Here is a 21,126-nt window from a genome sequence, read left to right on the forward strand (position 1 = left end):
CAGTGTATCAATGGATAACTATTACATAAGCATAGCTACTCCAAGTCTAACGTGTTTAGAGAGGAAATCTAAAGCATGTCACCTTACAGTCTGACTGACAATGACCTGAATTTTCTGTGGTTGAGAATATAAGTATAGCTTTACTCATATAGACTGTTGCATGTTGTTTCCAGTCATAACGCGCAGAGCAAAGATTCAAATAACTCCTGTGTGGATATGTGCGCATTGGGCTTAAACGGGCTCAATTAATTTAAAGAATTTTAAATGTTCTATCTAAATGTCCCTAAACCTTGCTTCCTTTTTGACCTTAGCGTGCACAAATCCCTGTTTCAGGCCAAGACAGACTGTCAATAACAGACAGCCTGTTTTATGATCCCCTTTATATCAATAGAGCTGTGCTTATGTCTGATTATCTTGTGAATTCCCTCACTGTAAAGGAAGGTTTATAATTAGATTAATCTTGGTTTATGAAAGCCAATTGTTTGCCCCATTGGAATGTGTTAATCTGCAGCAGAATGGTTAAATAAAAAAAGGACTGCAGCAAAAATTAAATAGAAATAATAATGCATCTGTTTCAGGGATTGAGTCACAAAAGCGTCATGCATTGTAACGAGTTAATTTTTGCTTACGGTTAGAAAAAGGCCTATTTCCCAAGAAGCTCGTGTGTATTTCTCCACAAGGTGGAGCCCTTTAACCGAGAATGGAGGACTCCAGCACACTATCAACCTCAAGCAACAGGCAGACGCTGTTCATACAAGCTCTCTCTCAGTGAGGAAAGCCTATGGATCACCTGACCGTGACGGAGTAGGTTATTGGCTGATGGTCGACCTGAGATCAACAGTGAATGACGGAAGATGGAAAACTTGAAGGTTGGAAAAAGGTGAAGGTTTTTTGTGACCTTCACCTGCCACCTTTGACCCGCTCTTATCAGGTGAGTTTATTTATGTATAATACTCTGTTTGCTTATTATGTAAATAAAGTTTCTAATGACACTGACAGGTTGTTTTAAATAAGTGTAGTTGCAGCCCAAATGTAATACTGTCTATCTCTCTCTTTTGCGCGCGCACACACACACACACTATAACAGCAGCCAGGTTGCAGCCATAGCAACGCCACCGGTGCGCTGTTATCCTAAAGTGGGGTGTGTGTGTGTGTGCACGTGTGTGTGGAAAGCAGAAGGCTGGCCGCCGCCCAGTCTCGCCAGGTTCAAGGTGCGGGGAGTGTCTGCCTGTCTGTCCGTCTTTGTTCTGTCTGTGATGGACGGCGGCGAGAAGGAGCCCAAATTCCAGCAGCCTCGACCACCTCAAGTCACCACCAGCTTGGCCGGACGCAAGGATCATGGGAGCAGCGGAGGAGCCGAGATGAAGAAATTCACGCCAGGAGGCGGAGCCGCGTCCACTGCGCGCAAAAACTCCAACAGCCACGAACTGTGGCTCCTGCGAGACGAGGACTCCGCACCTGTCAGTGGCAGCGCAGCCTCTGCTCTGTTGTGCCGGAGGGATGCTGCTGCCGGAGGGTACGCACTCCCCGAGGCGGGCGTGGTAGCAGAGGGAGCCATCGGCATGATATGCAACAAAAACGGAGATTGTAGAAGGGACCCGACCAGTTCAGGGAGCCTCTCCTCTCTCATCTCAAGGCAGGAGAAGCAGGCGGATGGAGTAGTGGCAGCTGAAGACGGGAAGGGGCAGGTTGCAAGCATGGACGGCTCCATCACTTCAGCGGGGTCCCTGACACAGGGGCCGGGCGCCGAGGTCAAGACCGCGGCTGCGATGGAGAAAAAGGACTCCAGAGTTTCCTTCTCCAAAGCCGCGACGAGTAAAGGACAGACTCCGAGTCAGCAGTCGAGAAATTCTGTCACGTTCTCCAAAGCTGAGGATGGCTCTCAGATAGTGCCGGACGATGGAGACTCCCGGGCGAACCTGACATACATGCAGCGGCAGTTTAGTTCCATGCTTCAGCCCGGAGTTAACAAGTTCTCCCTGCGCATGTTTGGCAGCCAGAAGGCAGTGGAGAAAGAGCAAGAGCGCGTAAAGTCAGCGGGTAATTGGATTATCCACCCATACAGCGACTTCAGGTATGGGTCAAATTGAGTTGGGTCCATAACCAGTGCATACTCTTTAGATTGCTTTGCATGGCAGTCAAAGTGCTGTGTTGAATTTTATGGATTTTTTAAGTAACACACTGCTTTGTACTCATTTTCCACATCAAACGTTATATGAGAAACGTAATAGAATATTCAGGTTAATAATAAAAGCTCTTAGGTCCTCTATAGAATCACTTGTAGCCAAGATGAAATAAATAAAACAATAAATCCAACTAATACTCAATATGTATGTGTATATTTTTATTTAGCCACCTTGAAACTTAGTGGGAGAATTTGATAATAATTCATTATTGACAGTAAAATAATATGAGCAATTGTCTATCTCAACCATGCACATTCCCCAATTTAAGTGACGGATGAAGACTAAAATAGTAACATAACTGCAATATATCAGTGTAACTAAAAGTCTTTCCTTTAATGAGTTTCGTCTCGAAGATAAACTTGACGGGAAGTTGGAAAAGTTACATTTCTTGAGTTAAATATATGCGTCTGAACATCTGTTTCAGCACCAAGGACAGCTCCTCCAATTCTCTCAACTGTAAAACGGCAGCAGTCTGAAGATAAAGCTATCTGAGCTCTCACCTGGCTGTGACTCAGATTTTGCAATCAAACTATGATTTCATATAATGCTGAATTAGTGTTTTTTGTGGGGAATTATATGAGGGAACATTCATGGCTCAGCAACGCTCTTCAATCGGTTCCTCCCTTTGCTCAGGAGGCTCTCGCGTTCTTTCAGCTGATCAGACAGAAGTGTAACTCAAGGTTTAAAAAAAAAAAACGTGACAAAAGCACATAGGACTGCAAGACTAATCTCCCAATGATTTTGTCAGTTTATCTTTTGGTCTATAAAATGTCAGAAAATTGTGGAAAAAAACCACTTTCCTGAAGCTGAAAATGACTGCTGTAAATGTGGTGTTTTGTCTGACCAGCGATTCAGTTTAAGATCACATAAGATAAAGAAGAGCAGCAAATCCTCACATTGGAAACACTGGAGTAGATTTGGCCATTTTTGCTTGAAAAATAGCTTAAAGATTGATCGATCATCAAAATAGTTGCAAATACATTTTCTGTTGATGGACTAATCATCTCACAAGGCGTCGCTCTTATAGTGCACTGCTTAAAACTCTAAACCACGGGTGGATTTTGTGGTATGATTAAACGTTGTGGAGCGGTTATTTGAACATGGGACACAATTGCTGTGATAATTGCTGAGGCATCCTCCATCAGTAGCTTCACTGTCTGTTGTCCTTTGATTTGACATAAACTGCACCCAGCTTGTATTTCCTGTTATATTCCTGTCTCTCTGCTTGTCCTTGGTTGGACCTTGTCCCGAGTCAGATGGTTTAGGTTACATCACCAGGAGAAGATACGGTGCACTTAGTGAGAAAAGCAGAGCGTCACTGTGTTTACGGTTGACTGTCTCGCAGTCTCTAACCATCTCCCCCCCCTGCTGTAGGTTCTACTGGGACTTCACCATGCTGATGTTCATGGTGGGAAACCTGATCATCATCCCCGTGGGCATCACCTTCTTCAAGGAAGAGACCACCACTCCCTGGATCCTCTTCAACGTGGTGTCCGACACCTTCTTCCTCATGGACCTGGTGCTGAACTTCCGGACCGGCATCGTGTTCGAGGACAACACCGAGATCATCCTCGACCCCAAGAAGATCAAGAAGAAGTACCTGCAGAGCTGGTTTGTTGTGGACTTCGTCTCTTCCATACCTGTGGATTATATCTTCCTCATCGTGGAGAGAGGGATGGACTCGGAGATGTACAAGACGGCCCGGGCGCTCCGCATTGTCCGCTTCACCAAGATCCTCAGTCTGCTGCGGCTGCTGAGACTCTCCAGACTCATCCGGTACATCCACCAATGGGAGGAGGTAGGCAGAGATTCAACATTTAAGAGCCAATGAAAGGGTTTTTACTCCGATCACTCCAAGAAACCTCCCCTATGATAACATTTAAATGTACAGTGAGCATACGGGCCTGGACCACTATGCTAATAAAGATGACAAAATCATGCAGTAGTGGCCTTGGGAAAGAAACAAAAACACAAGGGGAGAACACAGCATGAGCACCACTGTTGTAGGCTGTGTGCTATATTTAGGAAATGGTAGTTGCCACTTTAATGTAAGCCATCTGTACAGCTGTGCCCATCTGTAACATGTAGGATGATACATCATATATGACCCAATACCGGCATCTATCTCATGAGCCGGTATCGACCAATAATATGGTCTTCCTCTATTAGATAGGTGGGTTGAGTTTAACTGGTTTGTTAAATCTCTTACCGGAATCTCACAACATATCTTTCTTTTATTCCATAGAAACAATAGTGAAACAGAAGATAAAATGAACACTTCATGTTTCTTTTTGGTTACACGACACCAGATCTAGACTGATAAATACTGACTTATTACAGATGCATTCTGCATACGCTGGCTGATAATTATAAAAATGTCAAGGATCCATCTCAAGATCGTTGTTAAATGTGTTGAAAACATTTAAAAGGCGTCCGGCTAATCATCATTTTAAAAACTAAATGAAGGCATCAGCATCGACCGGGCTTCAAAAGATAATCTCCGGTAGCTTTGGCGGAAAGCGTCCCTGATATCTCTTCAGCGTTTACTTTTACATCGTGAAACATTCTTCGTCACCTTGCAGACAGAGACGTCCGCTGTGATGCCGGATCGCCACATCTGTAAAGGATTGTGCAGCATTTAAACAAAAGTGTTTATTATGAATTTTAAGGTTGAACAAAATGCTCACAGATCAAAGCCATCAGAGAGGCATTGATCATCGCTGATGATCCGGTATAAAAGTCAGCTGCAGTTTGGATGTTATGACAAAGACTTTTCCTGCCACTTTGAGTTGTTTGTTCATTTAAAAATCAACAACTGTGCTCTAATTAATAATACAAAATTGGATTCCAGTGCAGTGGTTTTATGTCAGCATACAAGTAATTCTGCTTGTATGTATTATCAAAACAATGCTCTGTATGATTACTCCCCAATGCAGAAACTGAGGTTTTACCATGTTGTAAAGCAATAAGCCTGATAGCTGCCTGATAGCTAGTGTGCTGATGTACTTATGAATTCATGAAAAATTAATTTGTGCTTATTAGTGGAAAGCGAAGAGGGATTTTCCGAGGACGGAACAGAACTACCGGAGACACTAATTGCCTTTTCTTTGTTCTCATAACAAAAGTGACCTTTTTTTTCCCTTCAATTATTATTATTATTGTTTTAATGTGACATTACAACTACGCAAGCGTTCTGATCACATCAGGAAATCATCATTTCTCATATATGCTTCTTAAACACAATTAACCGGCGCCTGCTCTGTGCTTTTGTGTATAAAGGGAAAATCCATATTTGGATAAACTAAGCATCCATGAATCAAAAGTGTGCGTTCCCTCACGCCGAAAATAAATAGCTCTTGTGAATACAGAGTGGTTATTTGAGCTCCAGCAGAACCCTAATTACTGACTCCAACACTCACAACTGAATGCTGCTTTGCTTCGCCTCAGCCCCGCCCCGATCACCTTAGTCCAGCCGAGCTCTGCTCAGCTCGATCCAAACGTGGTTGGCTGGGTTTCCCCTCAGCTCAGCTCAGCGCAGCGTGTGGCGGGGTTTTCCCAAAAGATCATCCTAGAGTTGTGATGATTTCACTGTTTAGCTCAAAGTGAGTCAACCATGGTGCTCATAATAGATAAAAAAAGAAAGAGCAGATGTATTTTTGACGTGATCTTTGAATAGACCGGCGGCGTGTGTGTGCGTGTGTGTGTGTTTGTAGAAGCAGAGATAATCGTTGTCTGGAATAACCAGAGCAATTTCCTGAGGCAGGAAGCTTGTATCAAGGCTCTCCACTAGAGAGGATGCCTTTTTCATGAGCTAGACAATGACGGTGAATGGGTGGCAGCGAGATTGCTTGTGGGAGTAATATTCATCAGCTTCAATAGTTTTCTCTAAACGGTGTCGTCCGGACCACCGCGTGTTTGACAGTGTGCTGCCGACGGGAGTGGAACGCAACTTTATCTGCATGTCTCAGGCCGTGAGTCGTGGTCACAGTAATGGGCCTCGACCCAGATTGTGGCGTGACAGTGACACATGGCCAGGTGCTGTCTGGGTGTCAGGGGGAACATTATAGTCCTGGAGCCTCATTAATCATGACGGGAATGCTTTCTAATCACAGGGCAGGGCCCTCAGTGTGTTTCCCTTTCCCCTTTGCCAAATGAGCTAAGGCCATTAGCCATTATAGGAGGGGAAAAGTAGTGAAAGTTGTGTCTTTGGCATTTGGCCTGCAGCTAATTCTCGAGGGGAAGGGAAAGCTTAAAATATGCAGACGAGTGGAGAATAAAGAAGAAAACCAACATATATGTGATTGAATATCCACCAAGTAGAAACAACACCTTGATGCTGACGGATATTCTAGATGGCGGTGGAGGATAAGGAGGAGGTGTTTAGTGTACAGACAGCTAATATGCACAAAACTAAAGTGTTATGAGCATTTAAAGCACTTAAAGTCGAAGAAATTAATGGGACTTGGGGAACTCAGCCAGACATGAGAAAAGCACCGAAGCTACATTCGCAAGAATCAGCGAGTGGAGTAATACATGTGTGTTGGTCTGTTTGGATGGAGGAATATGTTAGAGCGCTTTGCTTTATTGTGTCGGCACTGTGACTAACAAGAGACATCTGCACCCCGGGGGTTTTGGTAGGGGGATGCTGGTTTTGAGATTCAAGTGAGCTGAGGGTTTAGGGCAGCGAGGTGACAGGATGAGTCACATGTAGGTCCATCCTCCAGTTTCCAGTGAGAAATGAGCTCTTTGTTTGTGATGTAAGAATTCAGCAAATTGGCCCATAAAGCAGGGCTTTCCATCATACATGAATATGTAATATATACGTTGCAGACATACATTCAGCACCTGGCCTACTTCCGTCATAGGACAATTCTCTGTCCCTAGTGGGGAAAATGCTTTTGCTTATGTTTTAGTGAAGCCAGCTAAGCATGGTTTTCACAGCGGAGCCCACGCATTGATGTAAACCTGCACCCTCACGCACAGACACACGCACAGTGGTAACAAGGCCTGGCCAGTAGCCAGCGAGAGCCACACTGAGTGGTGTTTACAGCGCTGTGACCACAACACCAGCTCCGCACAAATGAGCCTTCGTACCTGAAGGGAGTGAATCTAAAAAAAATAAAATAAAAAAAAAAACAGCAGAGAGAGGCCGACCCCAGGCTGCTGATCAAAGCCTCATCAGCGTCTGATGAGGCTTCATCGTCCATCATTCTTCTTCTTGTTCATTTTGCCCACCTGGTTATAGTGTAGACCCTCAGCCTGACACATGCTACTAAGATTGAGGAGGGATGACATGCAGCACGTCGGCTTTTTGTCCCTGCTTAGTGACATCATCGTGACATGTTTTGCCTCCTGTAACATCCACTGTATGAAGTACAGAAGCATCAGTAGATCCAGGCTGTTGTTTTACTGAGAGTTACCATGAGGACCTTTTATCTGGTTAAGGAACAGTCTCAATTTAATACCGCTGCCTCCATATGACCTACTTAAGTAAACAAGACCGTCAGCGAGAAAATTGGCAATTACTTTATTGTAATTATGAATGCTGGTCGTTGGCCATTGGGTTCCCTGCCGAATCAGCCTCACCTGAAACCCCTTCAGCTCAGACAACAGCGGGGTCTCCCGCAGCAGCCAGTCTATCGCGGACAGACACAGATCTGGCATCGTTACCGCCTTTAACCTCCTCCTCGAGCAACTGTATGCTAACATGTTCGCCAGAATATCAACTTTATGAGATGATTATGTGTCAATTTTGTGTTTACAGTATCTTTTCCTACTCCAAAGTGGGAAAAAATACAATAAATCAATTAACACTACCTTAAGAGAAGGATTTTGGCCAAACTATCTCCTATAGATAACAGTGAAGAACACATATGTTAAGCATAATATTACATGTTCTCCTCTTTTTAGAAATGTACTGGATGTACAGTTTACCTCTTTCTGTACAAACACATTTTTCATTCCCCTCACACATCTATCTCTGTCTCTCCCTCCTCTCCACTCTGATAACCCTCTCTCTGTCCGTCTCCTCCTGACAGATCTTCCACATGACCTATGACCTCGCCAGTGCTGTGATGCGAATATTCAACCTGATCGGTATGATGCTGCTGCTGTGTCACTGGGATGGCTGTCTCCAGTTCCTCGTTCCCATGCTGCAGGACTTTCCGTCCGACTGCTGGGTCTCCCTCAACAAGATGGTGGTAAGCAAAAATGTTGCGTATTATGTTTGCGTATAAGTCGCACAATCACAGGAATATCAGCATGCGAAGGTGTTTGAAAGAACAATCACTGCAAAAGCAAAGCATTAAACATATCCCCCATGGAGCACAGAAGTGTGTTATTTGCAGGCAGATTTATTTAAGGTTGAGTCTGCGCACACACACACACACACACACACACACACACACACACACACACACACACACAGGCCCAGCCTTAATTAAACCCTCTCTAGTTAAACCCAGGAGAGATGCCAGTGTGTGCAGAAAGCAGGAGTGAGGGATGAAAACAGAGCCTGTTTTCACTCGGTTCATGCAGCACTTCATGTGGTTTGTTCTTTAGCCAATGTCTTCTCTCTCTCTCGTCTTATTTACGTCTCCGCTCAGATGTCCTTCCCTCATTCTAACTGGCAGGTAGCTTCTGGCCATCTGCAGACATGAAAGAACAAAATTACACAAAAAAATAAATGCTCCAGCTGCATGAAAAACAATGCTCTAGACCAGATCATTGATGAAAAAGCATTATTAAAAGCATGTTGGTTTCGACCTTTATACCTTTAACCAGCCTGCATTTTGCCAAACAGGAGCATAACTTGATCCAAACCTCTTGAACCATAAGATTCTCTTTATATCCCATCTCATGATCTCTGCAATCAATCAATAAAATACTAAAGTACAACAAACTACAGCTTCCAAACTACCGTAGAGTTGAATCAAGACCTCTCTAATACCGCTTCAACAAATACTGAACATTATAAATAAACTAGCAAGAGTACGCTATTTAAAAACTAAATCCACAAAAAACTTATTTTATGTCGGAGCATTTAATTTATTGATCGCTGTTGGGATGTAAATGAAATTTCAACAATTATCAAATAAATATTTTTCTCAAAGATTTCCAACTCTAGCTTGAATAAAGGATTTATTGCAGAACTGCAATAATTAATCAATACAGTTCAATAGTTTTGGCCATGGAGGACTAATAAACCGGAAGCTGCATACTCTTTGTACTTGTTACAATGCTATTAAAGCAGAGATGGGTTTTTTTATGGCTGTACTGTTACATCACAACATCAGGAACCGTTTTCACCTGTTTGTGTATTTATCATGTTGAGCTTAATCCCTTCCATCCTGTCTGACTCGTCGCTCCGTATTAGAGATAACTGGCTGAGATCTGGTGTCTGACAGAGCCAGAGGCACGGAGAAGTCAGGGGATGTGAGCTGTTAAAAACACATCTGCCTGGTTGCCCTTTGCTCAATACATGCCGTTTTCACACTTTTCTTTTGTCTTTTTATAACTTAAATACTATTTTCCCCCACACACATATACACACTCACACATATTGCCTGTGAGTCATGTGGTAGGCCTGTTAATAGTGCAACCAGGAGAGGCCAACCATACAAATGAAGATATTTATAATATTCCTTATGAAGAATATTCAGGCTCAGAGTAACTTTAACTAAAGAGAGAATTGCACTGCTAGGACAAGTGGATTGGGAGTTAGAGAGGACAGTTTGCATTGACGGGAGAGGTGAAGAGCAAAGTGATTGGTTAAGGCGGAGGATAAATAGTTGGCATTGGTGGAGAATGACACTTTTACGCAGGCGGCAACCGGTTCTGAAAAGTAGTTGCAAAAAAGAAGTCAGATTTATTACCTCAGTAAACATTGTAAACATGAGTTTATGGTCTCGGTCGCTAGTTTCAAGTCTTCTTCAATACAACATGACGTTCATTTAGTAAATGATTGTCCTATTGACAGTCTTCTTAGAACTTTAACCCTTTAACAATGTTTTCAGTTCATGAAAGTTAATTGTAACCATTTTGTTTACCTATAAAGGTTTTATTCAGCGTTCGGTTTGACTTAGCTCCGCTTGTGCCACTTCTGGTTGCAAAAAAACAAGATGGCGACGGCCAAAATGCTGAACTCGAGGCTTCAAAACTACAGTCCTAGTGACATCACTACGCCCACTATGTCCACAGTCTATGGATTGACATCAACATCATCTGCCTCACAAACTAGACATTCACCATTGTGACGGAGCCTAAAGATGTTCCTGGTTGACTTTTCACTGTCTCGTCAGAAGCTGCAAATAACTGGCTTGCGAGGTCATTTATTCTATTTCATGGATCGAACATCACATGACTGTTGTGTCTAGGGAAGTGAAGCAGAGCTGGATGATTCCGTCCTCGAGCATATGTCGTGCACCAGCTGTTTCCTGAGCAGTCTGTCTAAGAATCTCTAAGAAATGCTTCATATGATGAACCTTCTAGTTTTGGCACATACAGTAGGTTTGTGACTTTCAGCCCTCGAAAAACACACTGTGTGTGTGTGTGTGTGTGTGTGTGTGTGTGTGTGTGTGTGTGTGTGTGTGTGTGTGTGTGTGTGTGTGTGTGTGTGTGTGTGTGTGTGTGTGTGTGTGTGTGTGTGTGTGTGTGTGTGTGTGTGTGTGTGTGTGTGTGTGTGTGTTCTCCAGGAACAGATGGATCTCACACCCATTGACCCTGGGGGACATCACTTGCTTCTCTATCGCTCCATCTCTTGTTTCATCTCCAGCCATGCTTTTTTCTCACTCTTACCCTCTCCACACACACACACACACGGAGGCCAACAAGAAGCCCACTGCTGTTTGTCACTTCTGACTAAAATGCAGTGAACAGCGATTTCGTGGACGTTGACTTAGTTTGACTGAGAGAATAAAGTGACTTTGTTTAGATGTTACGAGTCTCCGCTTGTGCTCCAACACTTCTGCTCCGTCGGCATCTGGACTTGTTTTCTCAGCTCACATGTGCAAATATAGATGCAGTGATAACAGCCTCTTATTAGAATTTAATTCCAACTCAAATATACATTTTGTGTTGATGTCGATTTCTTTTCCAATCTCAGAGAGCGGGCAGCTTCTATATTGCATCACAACATTGTTGTGTATTATGTTAATTATCTCCAAAAGGTAGAGAGAATAAATTGCTCTCGAAGCTGTCAGGCTTCTCCCCTTTCCTGCCTCTCTTCCAGCTCGCCGTGCTTACGTTCAGCTGTCTCTTTCATGCCTCGGAGTGATGTGTATCGCTTTAAGTCCGTGTGCAATTTTCCGAGCGATATGCCACAATGCCAGCCAGCGAGCACCCATGTGGGCGCGGCCCGCCTGCTCTGCGGTGCTGCTCTCCGTCTCGGGGTAATCGAGGTCAGAGATCCTCCTCAGAATAGGAGACGCAGCGTTAAATGATACTCATCCTCCTGCTTCACTTCTGCCCGCGCTGGACATTTACTGGACTCATCCTTGCACTTAGGCTATAATACAGCCGGATAGAAACAACACATGATTCATTCACTTGCTCAGAGGGCACTCTCATGTGGACTATTACACCTGCTGTCACATGAATAAATGTCTGTCTGTCTTTGTGTGTATGTGATCTGATAAAAACAGCTTCCTTCCAACTATTTCCCTTCCTGTAATGTATTCAGCTCTGCCTCAAAACATCAAAAACAATATCTGTGACTTGTAAAAGATGTCCACGTAGCCGACGATGGTGTTTTATTATAAGAACCAACAATCAGGCTCCTGCAGCATAGTGATCACAAGATACCAGGTCATCATGGCCTGTTATTTAAAGTGGCTCTCTGTAAGGTGGATGACGGGTGGGTTTGTCCCATCTGCCTCATCCCGATTGGCTCATGGATCAGTGGCATTAGAATAAAGCCTCTCTCTTCCTCTCCTGCTTGAGTCTGAGCTCTGTTTCTGTATTTAATATTTTAGGCTGCTGAGGGATATTTTACCGTAGGGCTAGAATTGCAATAGAACACACATTTGTGTGGCTTTATCACCTATGCATGTGCATTGTATCCTCGCACACACATATGCAGTTCAAGGAACCCTCCTGCTGTGAAAGTTAATAAGGATATCCCCCATTCATTTAATTACTGAAGTGATGTAACTGGCAGGCAGGGTTGTCAGCATGCATAAGAACAATGGGCTGTTACTGTGTGGAGGTGTTGGTGTGTGTGTGTGAGTTGAGTGACTGCTTGTTATGATCCAACAGCTTCTTTTACTTCTTATTTGGTTCATGCATTATAAAGTGTAAACGATCTCAGTAACACAACATCCATTTTTAAAATACAGTCATCAGAGATGAACATTTAACATGAGTTACTGTACTGAGAGGGATTTAGAACAGAGGCAAAGTGAGTGCCATGTGGAAATTGATTGGATCCTTCTGTAAAGGTAGTCGCAGGATGTTTGAGACATCAAACAGGTTAAGTAATTTATGTGTATTATGTTATAATGCATTTGAAACACAAGGTAAAATCAAGTAAAGTTTGGAGACTGTTGACTTTCTTGAATAAGCTGGATCAAGCCATGTGTAAGCCAGCAACAACCAAACTAAATTGCTGCCCAGTCTGTGTTTGTGGGGCAAGTTGCCCCAGTGAAACCAACCCCATTTTAAGAAAACAATTGTCTTGTCATATTTAGCTAAGTAGTGATATGAGTTGAGGTGTTTATTGAAATACAGGATAAATATTCATCCATTTTTTTTACATCTTTTTTACATCTTTATATCGTGAAGTATAACAACTTAAACTCTGGAAATAGTAAGGGAGGTAATGCTCCATGACGACGCCATGACAGCTCCCGAGAAGTGAAGCCAAAACATCGTGATTGCCCCCTAGTGGTTGGCTGCAGTATAGGTAGTAAACCCTGTCTTCTCTATATTAGCTGATGGGAAATGAGCCAAACAAAAAATAATTTCCCCCAAGGTTATTTCTGTCACTTTAGGTTTCATGAAGCTGACATATATTCAAGTGGTCATATTTCTTAAAATTTAGTTTTTAATTACTTATTTGATTGACAAAAAATGGGGTGTGCCTTGAAATGATTGGCTGCTGCATGTTTAGCATGTTCACCCTCTTAGTTTAGCATGTTATCATGCTAACATTTGCTAAATAGCTCTTAACACAAATTAACACAGGCTGGTTTTTGCAGGTATTTAGTCATAAACGACAAATTAAAATTGTATTGGCAATTCATCCAATAGTTGTTTAGATATTTCAGTCTGGACCAAAGGGGTGGAACGACCGACAGGCTAGAGTGGCTAAAAAAGCAATGTTGGCGTGTCAGTCTGGCTTTTCCCAATTTTGTTAAATCTAAAAGCAGTATAGATTTTTTTCGTATTATGCCTCGTACGTGCCATGATTTTAGCAGCACAGATGCTTTGGGCTTGAGCCACATGGCCACAGCTTTCATCATCAACTAGACACATTCTCTGGATGCACATGGTTGCACACCAACAGCAGTCTCAAATCTACAGCTGTGTCTCAATCCAGAGGCTGGATCCTGTGACGGACACGGCCAAAGGCGAAGGTGGGTCCTTCAGAGCAGCGATTGTCAAAGTAGGGCACACTGTGTCTGCCAAATATTTTGCTATAAACTATAAAATTGTGCTGTATCATTAAAAAGTGCTTATCTACAGATGGGGATCATTTGTGCCAGTAAAACAATAGTTGTGTCCATTATGATTGAGACCAACAGCAATAAATTCATTATTTTTAGGTAGAAGCACTTTAATTTGGTTATTTAAAATCTGGATTTTTTTAGGACTACGCCAGTCTTGCTACCGATCATCTTCTGAAGATCAATTACTTGAAAGAAAACCATAAACCTAAAAGCTATAGAAGTGGTATTGCTATGATGTTCACCACTATGAAACAGGTCCTTAAGAATTGCAAAGTTTTAGAAAACGAATTCAAATAGCATCTATTATAATTGGTAGTAAGCATATGCTTAATCGGTGTTATGATAAAGAGGGGCTCCTTGGATAATGTTCATCCCTTTTGAGGGGTCCCTGCTTCAGAGAACCTTAAGGCCAGACTGAACCTGCTCCCCCTCTGCAAACAAGTCACTCCTCGTATACTTAGATTAGTTACAGTGGTGCTCCAGCAGCGTGTATCCCTCGGGACACACCTTATCCACACAAAGTTCCACTTGCATGGCTGCATTTTCTGATTTGCTGAAAGCAAAAGAATGAAAGCTGTGGTGTTCTCTATTGCAGCTCTGCCAGGGTTGAATCCCTCAGGGAGGAGGATGAAACTAGCAACTCTTATAAAAATGAACAGATGTCAAGCTGGCAAAATGTAGCCAGCTAAAGAACAGCTGAACGTTTTTATATGTAGTGAGGCCGATACAACAAAGTGAACGGAGGGGTGAGACGACAATTTACAGAGAAACAAATCTCATTGAATCTTTGTATTTTGTTTTTGGCAGAGGGAGAACAGAGGTGTGGAGTCACATGACTTGGACTCAAGTCACTAATGTGATGACTTTTGACAAAATCATGAAAAGACTTTGATGACTCGTGACTTTGGACAGCCTTTGGACTTGAAAAAATACTTGGTGCCTTTCTTTGAAGCCCAATGACTAAAACATATGTTATTTAAAAAGTGTGTGCTTGAGGCAATCAACTGCCCGGTACCAGAGGTTCTCCAACAGCGTCAGAGATATTGGTTCTATTTACTTTATGAGAGATCTGTTATTGATTTACTCGTGGGAAAAAAAACTGAGCAAACAGAATTTTTATCTTTTCCCTGAAAAGTTATTTTGTGAAGAGTTGTCTAGGAGTTGAATCTCAAGGTTTAGGACTTGAGAGTAAAGACATGAGACTTGCTTGTGACTTGCAAAACAAGGACTTGGTCCCACATCTGTGGGAGAAGTTAACAATATTAATATGCATAAGTACATGTGCGAAGATAGGAAGAGCTCAAATTATAAATCTGGGAAGAGATAAACTAGCCCCTCTCATGTTCTCCCAAATATTATAGATTTCCTTTTCTGTAGCTGATGTAACCTTTTTATATGTTCAATGATCAATAATTAGATTGCTCAGTCTCCACTGTACAGCAGACATGAAATACAGTTTAACCAACAAGCCATGATCATTTCATCTCGTCTATTTATTGGTTGGAAGTTGTTCCTCAAGCACATCCTGTTGCACATCTTCCTGTCAAAGACCATTAAACTATTAAAGCTAATGAACTCAAACCCAATAACAGGTTATTGAGCAGCAAAGCTATGATCCACCGAGTCCAATTCCTCTCGCAAATCAATTCAATTCCTGCAACATCGTTTACAAGAATTCATTTCACATCTGAGAAATTCAATTAAAGATGTACAGGAGTCGGCTGAGAAAGACTTCCACGAACCAGACTGACATGAAGACTCAAATCGGCAACACACTTTACTTTTTATTTGTATTTGCCTTATTTTGGTGCAATGCCCGGCTCTCTAGAATAAAAGATAATAATTATAGGCTACAGCTGCACCGTGTTGCTACATGTTAAGTCGGACAGAAAGTTGAAAAATGCTGCATTTGGTGAACCAAGACCTTTTAATAAGCTGCCCATTACATTCAGAGAAAGTAAATGTTCCAGTTCAGGTTATGAATTCAAACTCGTGATGTTACGGTTACATTTTCAAACACAGCCACCACGAAGCCCTGAAATGTTGTCCATTATTTTCACATTAACACACAATCCAATTTAACTTCATGCATGAGTACTCCAATCAAGAGAAATCCTTTTTGCTTTTAACGTCAGCATTCCTCATTAATATCGTCCGGTACGTCCAGCAGACACCAAACCATCTTGCAGCTTCCCGTACTCATTTGGTTTTAAATAATGAACACAAACACAAACACGCTGCTTCTGAATAATGAATACTAACATTGCTAACAAGGTCTTTTGTGGCAGTTTACATATTAAAATCCTAAATGTCAGTGTTATCTAAATGACACTCCTTTTAAAGCAGTGTCAGTTTTCAAACTGTCAGAGAGGGACTGCACCCTGTCAAAGGGAAGCTCGGCAGCATGACTGGCAAAGGTCTAGCACGCACACACACACACACACACACACACATATTCAAATACAAGCTGAGTCTCAAACAGCATGTAAACCCAGACGGACGTGCCAGCATGCACGTACACTCACTATTCTATACTTACCCCATCATGTATCATAGATGTCCCGTACTCCCTTTTGTGTTCCTGCCTAAATGTATTATGTGCAATTAGCTCTCATCCACGCTGCTCAGTGAAGATCGATGGCAAATAAAATGCACACCAGAGCTGATTTCATTAGCCCCCCCCCCCCCCCCCCCCCCTCCTCACACAGGGTGGTATCTCTGTAGAATTCGTTTATTTTGTTACCATGAGGGATGTCATTTTCAATAGTAAGAGACAGCTGCACACTGTCAGTTTTAATCAGCTGTTGTTTCAAACTTAAACACGCACTGACCTGTTACAGCTGGTCAGGCTGTGTTGTCTCTGTCTTCCTGCTCATACGGTCAAGTTAATGAATATGCACTTGTTTTGTTTTCAATTCTGCTTGTCGAGAGTTACAGTAAACAAGAAGATTGATACCAGTCTCACATATAGCACGGCCATTAAATATGATCGCTTAACCCCCAGCAGCTGCTGAGCGGATTTTAGCATAAAGACTGGAAGCAGATGAAAACAGCTAGCTGCCAGGCAACCAGCGAAGACTCTACCAAGTTACGGCCAAGAAATAGTTAGGCACATCATTTATAACAGCGGTGTTTTCTTAGTATTAAACTCTGTCCATTGAAATGTGTTTATTTCTCTGCCTGAGCTCTGGCTTAGGGCTTCCTTCTCACGCTGTTCATCCACCAGCAGTGTGGTCAGCATGCTGATGGCTGACTGGAGGGACTCCCGGTCCGTTCATCACTCGTGGGGATGAGGCTCAGACTGAAGCGGGAGTGTTTCAAATATTCTGTTCGGGTTTGTCTGAAATATTGCTTATCCTGATGGGCTTAAGGATGGCAGTGAGACAAGGACACCGATTACAGAGCTGCGTATTATTGAAATAACATCAGAGCTGGAGAAGAAAGCTCTTGTAACCTTAAAGTCTGTAAACTGTTGTCGTGGCTTTCTCTGTCTGTTATCTCCTCAAACCAACAGATAGGACACATTGAGACACGCTCGGCTTTCACAGTCGTCCACAAGGCAGAGTTTCTGCTTACTTGCTTCCATAATGTTAAGTACCTTTAAAATCTAATTTTCTTTCTTTGCTGTTCCTCCAATCACCTCTCTAAACACACATTTCCGTTTGGTGGCAGTCTCTAGCCAGTACGTCCTCTTTCACCTCCAAAAAAAAAACCAACCAAATTTGAATCTCAAATGAAATGCAAATGTTCCTGGAAAAAACACAAATCAGATACAAATCCAAGCAGTCAATCAGTGACTGAAGGCTCCACTCGTATCAGAGAGGGACAGAAGAAGAAACGCACAAACAGCGGTGAACCTCGGACAGTGTGTGTGCGTGTGCGTGTGCGCGTGTGCGTGTGCGTGCGTGTGAGAGCCACAGCTGTTTGAGGGGAGGATGTGAGGCTCAGTGACTCCTGTGGAGGGCTTTACAATGAATCTAACGTGGGAGAATTAGGGTTGACTGAACTGATGAGCACCAATATCAGGCATACTAGAGCAGGCAGCGCTACAGGCTCCTCATTAACACCATTGTTGTTGTTTTTTTCCTCTTCTCTTTCTGCTTTGCTCACTGATGATGATGATGATGATGATGATAAGTCTCTCCACCAAACCTGAAACAATCACCAGAAACAGAGCCATACACAGGAACGTCTTACTCTTTATCCCTCTTGTTCTTCAATTCACTCTCTCTATCACCACTTCTCTCGCACTCTAACCGTCTAGTAGAAATGGCTTCGGTCATAAAGAATCATTGCAGCATGAAAGTAACGGTATAAAAGTAAGGAGCTATTCTAGGAGGACACAATAACCCTGATTTGTTTTCCTCTTTATCCTCCTCCACCTGCCCTATATTTTATTTTCCTAACTTGTTTTCTCCTCCGTCTCTCCCCACAGAACGACTCGTGGACCGAGCTCTACTCCTTCGCCCTCTTTAAGGCCATGAGTCACATGCTGTGCATTGGATATGGAAGACAAGCCCCAGAGAGCATGTCGGACATCTGGCTGACCATGCTCAGCATGATCGTCGGAGCCACCTGCTACGCCATGTTCATCGGCCACGCGACCGCACTCATCCAGTCTCTGGACTCATCCAGGCGGCAATACCAGGAAAAGGTAAGGATCTGGCTAGTTTGTTTCACTGGATGTTTACTACACATTTAATAACTTATCCCAAATAGCATCTAGACGTGCAGATAGTTTGTGATCAAAGGATTGCATTTGAATTTAAAGTTACTTTTAACTGGTTATGAAACAGTCTCAATTGAATACTTATGCCTCTATATGACCTACGTAAGTTAATGACACCATCAGCGAGAAGATTGGCTATCTCCATATAGTTATTCTTAATGCTTGCCATTTGATGATTTTGTTGGGCCCACTGGAGGGAAGGAGGGCAGAACGAGGACTGAGCGGGGCCGACTGTCAGACACCGCTGCTGTAAAATTAGAGGTTTTCTAAAGGAACTCTGGGTCTTGGAAACACTCAGGCTTTTGTCCTCAGGTATTGCCAAAATCAACACATGATTAAAAATCCTCGTAGTAGCTTTAATGGAATAGTTTGACAATCTAGGAATCGTGCTTATTTCGCTTTCTTTGTGTTAGATGAGGAGAACTCACACTCGTGCATTTATGTTGAGTACGATGCAAGAGCCAGGAGGCAAATAGATTAGCTTAGCATAAAGGCTAGAAGCAGGCGAGAACAGATAACCTGCGTGCAAAGTTAAAAAAATACGCCTACTTTCACCTTTTAAAGCTTATTAATTAACAAATGTGACAATGATAAATTGTGCTTTTGCAGGTTACATGCACTAAGACTTTCTTCCAGACTAGCTGTTTTCCCTACTTCCAGTCTTAATGCAAAAGAAAAACAATCTGTTACCGGCCCCACCTTCATATGTAACAGACAGATATGAGAGTGGTGTTAATGTTCTCATCTGACTCTCAGAAAGGGGAAAAAATAAGCGTATTTCCCCAAACTACAAGGAACAGCATCTGTTCTATGAGTTCGATATCCACGGCTGCAGCTCGTCGGGCCTCGGCCCGTCTGACGTCTCCGCACGAAGGCTGATCAAAGCTTTCGGTGTCTGCAGGCCAGTGCGGGGAGCACGCTCCTGCTTTAAAATAGCCACGGTGTCAGCGGTGCTCTGCGTCTTGTTAGTGTCCTTAGATGTGGAGATGTCTTATGCTATCTGTCACTTGTACGCATGCAGACACGCACGCACACTTCAGAGTGATTGGTCGGTCTTTGTTGTTTGTTTGAAGCCTCTGGCCAATATTTAGCCCAAAGGGTGATCAGGTTTACTTTATTACTTGAGCCTTGGTTGTGCAGAATAGAATAGATACTCATCTTGCTTTACTTTCTGGGTCATGGTAGCAGTGAGCATCCGTGATGTTGAGCTTATAGCAGACCAACACTCTTGTGAGAGGAGCTGTGGTGGTATTTAAAAAGTAATGAAGCTACTGTATGTGTCAGAAATATGAGCAGCATGGTATATGCAGCAGGGAATGGAAACATTATCAATGGATCTGGGGTAATCCATCCAAATTTTGCTTTTAAATGATTGTAACAGTGAATAAAGACCTACTTCCTTAATTTCATTGTCTGCTGTCTCGATTGCCGGTGATGTGGTCGTTTACTTTTGCACTGTGATCTGTAGGCTTTAGCTTCTTTCTTTATCTTTTTATCAGTTTTTTATCATTCTGGATATATCCTACAAAGCATATCGTGGACCCTTTTGTAATCACTTTTTCGTTTTTTCAAAAAAATTTATGTTATGAATGCAAGGAGTGCAGTTAGTGACAGTGTGGGCTAGCCTGGTGCATACGCCAAAAAGGTTTCCGATAGCTTCCAGGTTTCCTCCCGGGCGTATGCGGCAGTAGTTTTTCTACAGCTGGCCCCGACCGCTGGTCCAGCTCGGCCCATAGACTTTTAATGGTGATGACGTCACAGATTTTGACGTCTGTGGCCACTGAGCAAAATTGGAAGCAAGGCTGACTGGGGCGCCGTATCCAGGTCTTATTATACCTCCAGGCACCTGACCCGTAAGTCGTTGAAGAACACTTCTTGCTTCCTGGAGTTTTTTGGTTCGAGCCAAATCGATCCGTAAAGGCAAAGTCCATTTCTGCCTAAACAGATGTTTCACCATTTAAAGGTTTTTTTTAACCAGGCCTCCTACAAATTTCATCCACACCTCACTAAATTTAATGCATAACTTAGTTGGATGAAACTGAAAAGACATTTGACAATTGACATTAATGCCATAAGTCCTCCTGCAGCGAACTCGGAGACTAAAAAGAGGAAAAATTGAGAGAAAGGGCAAATGAGGTGCCGAGTCTTTGCTGGAGTCTCTGTTTTGTGTCAGTTACATGTCGCTGTACTCTGTCAGTGGTCTGACGTCTGCAGCAATCACTTCCTGCCATCAGTCTCATGTTCCTCTTCCTCCATGATGCACAGCAGTGAAATAATGAACAGAGTGGCAACTCCCTGCCAGGCTAGACTACAGCAACTCATCCAACATGCTGTCCCTCTCCGGTGCTCCATGACTGTCTGTTCATTATTAACTAATGAAACTAACCATGCTGCACTGCAGATAACAAACTAGAGACGGAGCTATGGGTAGAAACTTGCCTTTCCGACCAAACGGATTCTTTGTCTAAGATAAAGTAAATGCTAGCAACTGCATGGCCTTGTGTTGACATAACAGAGTAAACGGAAAGCGTCACGCTCAGTGTTG

The 21,126-nt window shown here is 42.9% G+C and overlaps 1 protein-coding gene across 1 annotated transcript in view; it reads left to right on the forward strand.

The window, feature by feature from the left end:
• Nucleotides 1-11: 11 nt before the first annotated feature.
• Nucleotides 12-21,126, forward strand: part of hcn2b (hyperpolarization activated cyclic nucleotide-gated potassium channel 2b) — a 38,807-nt gene continuing 17,692 nt past the window's right edge. Inside the window, exons 1-5 of the mRNA XM_076087588.1 lie at nucleotides 12-931; nucleotides 1,177-2,074; nucleotides 3,561-3,984; nucleotides 8,225-8,386; nucleotides 18,288-18,506. Of these exons, the coding sequence (XP_075943703.1) occupies nucleotides 1,257-2,074; nucleotides 3,561-3,984; nucleotides 8,225-8,386; nucleotides 18,288-18,506 (1,623 nt within the window). The 5' untranslated portion in view covers nucleotides 12-931; nucleotides 1,177-1,256. The remainder of the gene's footprint in view (nucleotides 932-1,176; nucleotides 2,075-3,560; nucleotides 3,985-8,224; nucleotides 8,387-18,287; nucleotides 18,507-21,126) is intronic.

The sequence above is a fragment of the Anarhichas minor genome, unplaced genomic scaffold, assembly GCF_050575085.1.
Source record: "Anarhichas minor isolate MPS153535 unplaced genomic scaffold, ASM5057508v1 ptg000010l, whole genome shotgun sequence".
NCBI lineage: Eukaryota > Metazoa > Chordata > Actinopteri > Perciformes > Anarhichadidae > Anarhichas > Anarhichas minor.